The sequence below is a fragment of the Hipposideros armiger genome, unplaced genomic scaffold (genome assembly GCF_001890085.2).
Source record: "Hipposideros armiger isolate ML-2016 unplaced genomic scaffold, ASM189008v1 scaffold_29, whole genome shotgun sequence".
NCBI classification, from domain to species: Eukaryota; Metazoa; Chordata; class Mammalia; order Chiroptera; family Hipposideridae; genus Hipposideros; species Hipposideros armiger.
Window position 1 is genome coordinate 6,228,901 of NW_017731379.1, and position 10,176 is coordinate 6,239,076.

The 10,176-nt window shown below is 42.8% G+C and overlaps 1 protein-coding gene across 9 annotated transcripts in view; it reads right to left on the reverse strand.

The window, feature by feature from the left end:
* Window positions 1–785: 785 nt before the first annotated feature.
* The window catches only part of SYNRG (synergin gamma), an 81,573-nt gene continuing 72,182 nt past the window's right edge, over window positions 786–10,176 (reverse strand). For 7 of the 9 annotated variants that reach the window (XM_019636689.1, XM_019636690.1, XM_019636691.1 and 4 more), the window contains 3 exons: window positions 3,091–3,201; window positions 2,696–2,731; window positions 786–1,461 (listed from right to left, as the gene is read on the reverse strand). In XM_019636689.1, coding sequence (XP_019492234.1) covers window positions 1,330–1,461; window positions 2,696–2,731; window positions 3,091–3,201 — 279 coding nt within the window. In that variant the 3' untranslated portion in view covers window positions 786–1,329. The remainder of the gene's footprint in view (window positions 1,462–2,695; window positions 2,732–3,090; window positions 3,202–10,176) is intronic. The other 2 variants (XM_019636697.1, XM_019636694.1) reach the window with 1 other exon arrangement.

Here is a 10,176-nt window from a genome sequence, read left to right on the forward strand (position 1 = left end):
AAAAACAGTCTAGGTCAGAAAGCCTAAGTCCTACCAAGTGAAACACACAAGATTCAAAGTCTCTTCATAAAGCACATAATTAATTCAGAGAAATGTGTGTCCTAGATTGGCGTGTTCTTCCCAGAGATAACACAGTACATAACCACTTGGGTTTTCTCTTTTCCCCTGATTTTATGCATTCAGGTTAAGTGGCAAAGAAAATTTCCTACATTAGAGGCATGAGCCTTTTCCTTTTATAATTCAGTGCTGTTTCTGAACAACTTTCTTCCGCTTCTTCTAAGCTGTACACCTCTACCATAAATACACATCACACTACTCGCCTCACTAGGCCAAGAGCTCCACCTTCTAACCCTGAATTTTCAGGTGTCTTACACAGATACTGCAGAGTCAGGCAGGACTGGTCCCTACGCAGACATTTCTGGAAATCTGGACAGAGGCCACTGAAAAGATATTTCATTCCACTGCCTTTCCAAGTCTTGTCTGAAAAAAATACCATGTGCAGTCTTTGTGTGAGGTCAAACAGGAGGCTTTCAGCGAAGGCTCCTAAGGGGAAGGACATTCATCCTGACATACAAGGATTTGGGCCTCTGTCAAAATGAACATTCTTCACTGCCATGTGCCCCACCAGGCAGGCTCTGAGAAAAAGTCTTCCTGACAGTTGGTAGTTTCAGAAATGAAAGGAGCAGAGAAATCGGTTGAGTTGCACAGCAGAGTTGGTCAGTCTGCCCTCACATGCCATTGTCCAATGGGGACAAGCATAATTTTTTTGATAGAAAGCACATAAATTTAATCACAATTTCCCATTTTTATTCGTTTCAGACATGAACACAATGAGGATAAATGCACTCTACTTCACAGGACAGTAAGTGTTCTAGTTATAAATAAGCACTGGCTCAAAACATTCTTGCCAATTCCAGTCCTACAATAATAATTTAGTTTTCTTCAAATGTCAATTCTTCACAGTTTCAATACTGCAGCAGCAAAGTATTCCTCGGATGCAGAAAATCGTGGTCCATATTTTAAAACACCTTAAGAGAGCAGGAGATGAGTTAGCCAATGTCTGGTGCCACAAGCAGTTTGGGGAGGGCAATTTTACCTCAGCCCCCAAGGACTGGCAGTGGGAACCAGAGGACACATTTGGGCTGTCTGTAGGAAGAGGGAACTTAAGCAGCCCCTCACCCCCCACCTCTTGGGGAATTCTTCATATAGATTCATGGAGGTGAACTTTGCAGTACTTGCATTCTGTTCATTGATCCCTGTCACTCATGGGTGTGACAAAAACAAAAAAGAAAAAAACAAAACCCGGTTGGTACTTCACAGAGTAGCTTTTCAGAGCAAATCAGGCAGGATGAGACCAGGAGGTTTGGGTTCCACACAGTTGATCCAGAAGTTGGCACAGCTGGCATGATACTGGTGTCCTCCATAAGCCAGCTTGAAACTGTCTGTTTCGGAGTTGAATGCCTGCCGGAAATAAACAGACATGTGGGGCGAGTCAGACTTCTTGTGCACCTAAGAGCCGGTCAGCAACTGGCACATACACTTCTTCAGGTCAGAGGCAGAGGCCGAACTGGCACACATACAAAAGCTGAGCTGAGCAGGTGGCTACAGAAAGTCAAGTAAAGTTTTTTGCTGCTAATTAAAGATATATATATATATATATATATATATATATATATATATATATATATATATATATGAATATATGATCTTTCATAGAAAAGGCAGACAGTCTATGGGGGTTGGGGGGAGTGTCACAATATGGGGAATAAAAATAGCCAAGGGCTATGGCTAAATTTTTATCCCTCATGAAGGAAGCCCTTCCCCTAAGGCTGGCAGTTGACTATAACATGTCATCCCTTAAGTTTCTGTGGCTGATTACAGTCCTATCATGAAAGAAAACAAAAGATTAGAAACTCTTAGGGTATAATGCCATTGGGAGCTCATAACTGAAACGACATAGTTAAAAAGTCCAAATAGGTACAAGGTTTGCAAAAAATGATGATTAAACACATTAAGAATTATTTCTGGGATGGCCAGGTGGCTCAGTTGGTTAGAGCACCTGCTCTTAGCAACAAGGTTGCCAGTTCGATTCCCACATGGGCCAGTGGGCTGCACCCTCCACAACTAGATTGAAGACTACTATTTGACTTGGAGCTGATGGGTCCAGGAAAAAAACACTGTTCCCTTTCCCCAATAAAATCTTTAAAAAAAAAAAGTTAAAAAAAAAAAAAAGATTTCCAAATGAGTAATGCTTATAGATAAGTTATAGCCAGCCAGTCCTAACCTGAACCACATCCTGGGGTGTTTTCTAAAGCACTACAAGTAAACAAAACAAAACTCTAAAACCCAAACGATTTGTTTTTGTCTGCTAATGGCCAAAGCCTGAAGCTCTCTGCTCTCATTCTGTGTGCCACTACAAGTTCCAGTCTTCCAGGAGGTGCTCATTCTGTTACCCTGTTCATCACGGAGAAAAAGAACCGCAGCACCAGAGGCCAGTCATGAGCTACAAGCATGCACACAAGGCCAACGGGGACCCACACAGACACGTTAGTTGATCAAATCAAACATGGGAACAAGGATGACTCAGTAAAGGACTCATGATTGGAACAGGTCAGGATGGCAGTGGAATCATCTGATCTGCCTTCCACACTCAAATTAAGATTGAGACGCTAAGATAATGTCAACTGGTTCATACTTTTTTAGGATGTTCCGCTGCCGGCTTCTCTTCTTTCTGAAATAATGTTGAAACCATAAGGTCAACACAATTCCCAGAACAGAGCCTCTTGCCTGCAAGCAAACGCTTCCGGGTTTAAAGCTTTTCTCGTTACCACCTACTGTGCACTGGGTGCTGCGGGCACAGTGCAAACAGCCTGCTCGTCAGAGGGAAGAGCCGCATCCACTCCGTTCCCTCCGCAGCTTCCCCACTGCCCTTCTGAAAGACTACACCTGCTCCTGTGGTCAGATTTCAGGGCTTCATAAAATCCCCACCGCCTCTGGGCACAGGCCTTGCAGTGAAGCATAGATGGGGCTGTTTCCCAGGTCATGCTGGGGAAGCACGCTGTCACCTGAAGGGGGAAGCATGGGACTTACCCGGCTCCTGGAGTCCACATTTAAAAGGCACACTCCACAGGCGAGTTCCTGGGCGTTCTTAATCCCGGGCCGTAGCATACAAGAGGAAAAATCCAGTGAATTTTCATCGGGCTGTGAGGACAAGACAAATGGCTAAGAGGCCAGCAATTCCAAATGCTGTTGGCTTCGCTCCCTGACCATTCATCCCCAGTAGGTCCAACAGCATATTCAGTAAACTCTCCAATGCCACCAATACAATCACTCAACTTCCCAAACACTTAACTGATTTGCCTTCCACACTCAAAATTAAGATGGAGATGCTAAGATGATGTGTAGCTGGCTCATACCTGCTGTGGTCTAGGAAGTAGGGATGCTAACAAGGAAAACCAGTCCCTGTCCTCTGAGAACTCAGTCAGTCTAGGGTGGGGACCCAGGTGGGTATCAGGCAATACAGTGCGACAAGAGCCATTCTACGGGTAAGTGCCAAGTGCCATGGCACACAAGGGGTGTGGGCACTTACCCCAACCCCAGGGGGAAGGAACATGATGGCAGAGAATGCTTCCTACAACTCAGAGACCTCCTGGCCTAGTCCTGATGGGTACATGCTAGGTGAAGGGGACGGGGTGGATGAGGTAGGGGAGGGAAGGATCTTTATTCTACGTAGAACAAGCAGCCCAGGTAAAAAATCGGATATGGGAAGAAATCTAGGGGGTGGGAGCCAAGCTTATGAAAGGAGATAGGAGATGAAACTGGAGTATGAGGTCTTTATAGGAATTAAAGGGTTGAGACCTTATCCAGGGAAGCCGTGAAGGGTTCTAACTGGATCATGACAGGACCAGGTTTGTATTAGGGACAGACATGTCTGGCTCCAGTGTAGGCAATGAATTGAGGGCGGGAACCTTCAAGGTATGGGCCTCAGTTACAAGGCTGTTGTAGCACTCCGGGAGACAGCTACTGAAGGTCAGAACTAAGGTAACAACAGTGGGGAACGGACAGAAGTGGACAAATGAAACAGCTACTTAGGCCGTAGAATCAACAAGCCTGGGTGATCAGTTAGATGTGTGGGGAGGGGAGAAGCTTGGGCAACTGAGAGGATTCACCATAATAAGGCACAGGAGAGCAGAACCAGGTTTGGGATGGAGGGTGGGAGAAGAGCTGTTTCATACGAGCTAAGGTGGAGCTGCCTGTGGGACAGCCAAGTTCTGATGCTGTACAGGCAGGCAGATGGATACGGAGGCCTAGTGCTCAAGAATGAGAAATCTGGAAGTTACCGGCGAGAGACAGTGAATATAACACATTAGGAAGTCAAGCCTTTACTTGTGCTAAGCACCACACTAAGCCCTTTACATGCATTATCTAATTTATTTCTTACAACAAACAAGTCTATGAAATGTGGAGAGTGTAGCCCAATGATTAAAAAGGCAGGTCCCAACTTTGGAATGCTCTTAATTTCTTAAAAGTTAAAATATACATCTACTATATGAACTTGCTATATTTATCCAAGAGAAATGAAAACATGTATGTTAACAAAAGTCTTGTATAAAAAGTGTTCATAGCAGCTCTGTTCATATTAGCCCAAACTGGAAATAGCATGTGTCTATGAACAATAACATGGATTTAAAAAACCATGGTATATTAATACAATGGAATATTACTAAGATAAAAGAAATCAAACTGATACACAGAACATAGATGAATTTTTAAAACATGCTAAGCAAAAGAAGCCCAACACAAAAACATATATATATACACACACACACACACACACACACACACACATATATGTGTGTATATACATATGTGAGTGTGTGTATATATTGGAAAAGTCATGACACATTTTTCCATGAAAAATAGAAAAAATACGTCATGACTTTTCCGGCAACCCAATATATATTACATAACTTCATTTATATAAAGTTTTAGAACAGGCACATCTATGGTGATGGAAATCTAGGGAAAATGGACCAGTGGATGTTTTGGAACCAGATCAGGGGATTAACAGGGAAGGCACAAGAGGAACTTTAGGGGGTGAGGAAAATACTCCATATATTGATGGAGTCTGTATCCGTTTGTCAAAACTGATCCAACTATACACTTAAGATCTGTGCACTTCACTGTAAGTTACTCCTCAGTTAAGAAAAATACTTAAATAACAAAACAAAACAAAAAGACCACCAAAGCAAAAAAATGATTCAGAAGAGTTGGATTCTTTTTTTTTTTTTAATATTTTTTAAATTGGGGAATTGGGGGATGGGAACAGCCCTGGGGAATTGGGGGAAGGGGAACAGACAAGTTGCTGTCCTTTTGTTCTTCAGTCTAGTTGTGGAGGATATTGCTTCACTGGCCCAAGTTGGCACCATCATTGCGCTCTTCCCGGGTGACGCAGATCAGTTGCCGGCTTCTGGATGGCCGCTCACGGCGGCTGCTGGCTACACACAGTAACCCATGGCAACCCACTGCAGCAGGGGCTGCAGCCTTTGCTGTCGCCGATGACTCACGGCAGCCCAGCTCCAGGCTGAACTGTTGTTCAGCATCTTAGCTGTGGAGGGCAGTGTCACTGGCCCTCATATGTGGGATCCAAACCGGGGCCCTCTGACATCCCAAGCCAGCTCTTAACCAACACACCACTCGGCCGGCCCCCAAATTTTTTAATATATATTTGTTATATACTCCCACTCAAGCTGCCAATATGACGTCACTGAACATGGAGCTGGAGAGACGCCTGCAGTCCCGTCATCCAGTCTGTCCACATGTGGATGTAACAACAGACTAGGGTGACCAACATTCTGGCTTGTGCGAGACTGTTCTGCTTTTAGCTCTGAGGAAATCCCTGGGTCCTGAGCAAACCGAGATAGCTGGTTATCCTAGGACAGAAATAAAAACCTCAAAAGCTAAGGACTAAGCAGATAGGAAAGGAAGTAAAGATGGAAGGGAGATGATAAGAACCAAGTAGTGGGTTAAACAATTATCCTGTCTTGAGAACCAGAAATAAGAGCAGTACAAGACAGGTGTGACAAAGTCAGAGGGTTACCGATTTGGGCTCAGAAAGATGTGTGAATTTAAGATTGCACAGGTACTGCAGTTTAATGTGATAACACGGTCCAGTGTGATCATGACAATGGGTGGCTGAAGCGAAATGGAGACCAGGGTCCTGGAATCCAGTGGTGAAGGACCTGGGAGTGTGGTGGGTTTGTCCTCATGGATACTGAGGTGACCCAGGATGATGGCCAAGTCCTGCCAAAATAATAGCTACATTTTCCATACTTATTTTAGGCTGAACTGCTGAGGAATTACTACACTGATTTGTATTTGCAAAACTGTATTATTCTTCTCCAGAAAGAAAAGGCTCTTACCTAGAAAAATGTATAGATTATATATGATGCTTCCCTAACCCTTTCTAATTTGAAACAATATACTAGCTCCATAAACCTTTCTTAATCTAACCTGAGCTGAATCCATTCAAATCTTACCTAAGGATGGAAGGATAAACAATTCTCAAAGAAGAAACAGGGAGATGGAGGTTTCAACTGTGTTCATGTGGATGCTGATCTAGGTGATTGAAATAAACCTACGCGGCCTTGGCCAAGCCACAGGATGATTTTTCTTTTCTTTTTTAGCACAATCACGGACACTTTGGTCAAACCTACCAGCAGGTGGGACTATCATTTGTTTGCTGTCCAAGTCTGTCATCTGTAAAATGGTAACAATTTCATTTGCTCTCCCTCCCTTCCTCCCTCTCGCCCTTAGTTGGTGTTGGGGCCCTCAGAGATACATAAAAAGTGCTCTAGAAAGGATAAAATAGTCTAAATGATTATTGCAATTACTCACTTTGACAAATAAAGCCTAACAAGCTTTCTGAAGATGTTAAAAACATAGTAGAGCACATCTATAACTCACACTACAGATATTTATCATGTAACTGAATAAGGACTATTTAAGAAACAATTAGAACCTGGGAAAACTCGAAATCTTAAAATCAATCAAACTAATAAAAGCCCTTTAATATCTGTTTACCAATGGCATAAGAGAAGCAAATGGAAAGGTCATATTGTAATCTCCAGTGAAAAATTTAAGGCTCTGCATAAACTGTCCTGTGGTCAAGTTAATCTTTCAAACGATGAAATTAACCTCTATGAATACACATCTATAAGCAGGGGGACTGATGTATTGAGTTGTCGGAAAAGCTATGACGTATTGTTTCTGTTTTCCGTTGCAAAAATGCGTCATGGCTTTTCCGACAACCCAATAGTACACAGAGTGACACCAATCAATGGCAGTAATTCCATAGAAGGTGTGCCCTCTACAGGCCACCTTAAATTGAACATCATTTACTTTAATTGGATTTAATAAATATTTTTAAAAAGTTATATTATACATTGACAAGTCCCAGAGCCAGGCTGGGATATACAATCCCAAATCTTAAGCCAGTAATAAATTGCTAAAGTGATGTCCAAGAAAATCAAAATTAAGGAACGGGATTTTGGTAGTAATTTGTGTTCTTCACCAATATTCTCATTCGCCTTCTTCCAGACAAATGGTAGGACAGGCCTTCCCTAGTCCCTTAAATTAGGCATGGCCGTGTAATTTGCCACGGTCAAGACTATGAGCGTAAGTCACTTCTGGAAGGAAGCCTTTAAGACCAATGTGCTATATATATGTCCTGTTCCCTCGATCCTCTCCTGGTGACCAGCTATGTTCCATGTGGTGGAGGCTCTGTTAATCCAGGTCCCTGAGTGAGAAGGACTTGGCTCAGAGACCCCTCCAACTCAAGATGGGCATGTGGCAGGAGCAAGAGATAAGCTTTGTTGTTTTACATGCTAAGGTAGGTTGGGGGGGATCTGGTTTGTCACCACAGCACAACCCAGCCTAATATGACTGACATAAAGAGTGATGCAGACACAGGTTCCACAAGCAACTCTAGACTTTGGTTTTGGTTACAATATAACCATTCTTGGCTATGATGTTTTGTATAATTTTTCCTATTGCTACTATAACAAATTAGCACAAATTTAGTTGCTTAAAACATAGATTTATTCTCTTACAGCTCTGGAGGTCAGAATTCTAAAATGGGTTGGCAACGCTCCGTTTCTTCTGGAAATTCCAGGGGAGAATCTGTTGCTTTGCCTGTTCTAGTTTCTAGAGCCTGCCTGCATATTCCTTGGATCATGGTCCCATCTTCCATCTTCAAAGCCAACAGCGTAGCATCTGCCAACCTTTCTCTCTGTGCTTCGGCTGCCATACCACTTTTTCTCATTCTCACTACCCTGCCTTCCTCTTATAAAGATCTTTATGATGACACTGGACCCACCTGGATAATCCAGGATAAATTCCCCATCTAAAGACCCTGAATCTCATCTGCAAAGCCCTTTTTACCATGTAAAGTATCTAATTCACAGGTTCCAGGGATTAGGGCCGGGGCACCTGTGGGGGAAGGGGGGACGGCGGCATTACTCCATCAACCGTATCCACATTCTGTCAGCTGAGGATAGCCATGCAAAGACATGGTGAAGATTCGGTCTTTAAAACACTGTGAAGACTGGCAAGATGACAAAAATGCTACTGTTATTAAAAAAACCCAACTGTTCTCCTGATATGCCACAGCAATAAGAAGTACTCTGAAATTCACTGCTTATTTCACATTGAAAAGAAGCACGAAAGAATCTGTATTATACTGAGGATAATAGTGGGATCAAAGAGCCTGTGTGATTTTTCAATTCACTAGAAGCCAGGAGAGTAACAGTCCTGTCTTTTTTCATAGATTTCATACGGCAAAGACAGATTTGTTTTGTTTTCCAGGACTGAGTCTTTCTTTGTTCTAAACCAACTAACCTTAAACTCACATAAACAAGATAAAACCTTAGATAACAATTCACTCATCTCAACTAAAACAGATGATTTTTCCCTCTGAGTTCCTGCAGTCTGTGCCCAGAGGAAATGCGCTTCTACCACAAGAGGGAGTTTGATTCCATGGATAAAGAGGGTATTAAAGCGAAAGGGGGATATGAAACTTGGCTAGTGTAACTTCCAGCTTAAGTAAATAAATACTAAGGAGCCGCGACATGGAGTTGAAGGCTGTGCACTCTGCTTCCCTGAGCCGGGCATCACTACTGAGATGCAGCACTATATTCCGTGACTTCCTTTATTGGAGAAAGCAATGCAGCCCTCTTTTGATGGGAATAATTTCATGGCACCTTCAATGGGAAGAAACAAGTCTTTTCTAGCATCTTAGAAGTTGGGACTAACAAGGTAGGAAGAAGAAGAAAGGGGTTTCTAAACAATAATGTGCATTCAAATTCCAGATTTGTCAGTTTTAGGCAAGTTTCATTTCTGGGCCCCAATTTCTTCACCTTCAAAAACAGAGATTATACTACTGACTGGCAATTTGGTTCATTAACTTTAAATTCTACCTAAAATGAAGCAATGATGTAAAGAGCGAAGTTTCTCACACAGCCTCAATCATGCCTCTTCTTCTAGTATTGATTTCTCTGCTTTGAGCCTCTAATCCAGAGTTCCTGGAGTTTGTATTGTTTTGTTCCAACTGAATCTAACTACATAGATGCTGGTTTGTGTCATTTACATTTATGCATTTATTTTTATTTTATGCATTTATATTAACATCTTCATGACAATTCACACCTAACACTTCCTCTGTAGAATATATACTATTCTTCATGCAGTGGGAAATTCAAGTTAAGTTTTATAGACCAAGGACCTCCCAGTTATCAAGAGGAAATGAGATGGTATAATCAGGAAAGTTATCTGAGCAGAGGATGATTGTTCTTCTGGTGAAAAAAGCTACTGTAACTGTAAAAGCATGGGTACTTAGAGAAATGAATCCTCAGTGGTGTCCATGTACAGTCTGCAGTGCACTCCTGTGTGGTCTCACTGCAGACTAATTACTACCTATACCCTCACCTGGTGTGTAAAAAATGTTAGATAGGGCCGGCCGAGTGGCGCGTTGGTTAAGAGCTGGCTTGGGATGCCAGAAGGCCCCAGTTCGGATCCCAAGTATGAGATCCAGTGACACTGCCCTCTACAGCTAAGATGCTGAACAACAGCTCAACCTGGAGCTGGGCTGCCGTGAGTCATCGGCGACGGCGTAGGCTG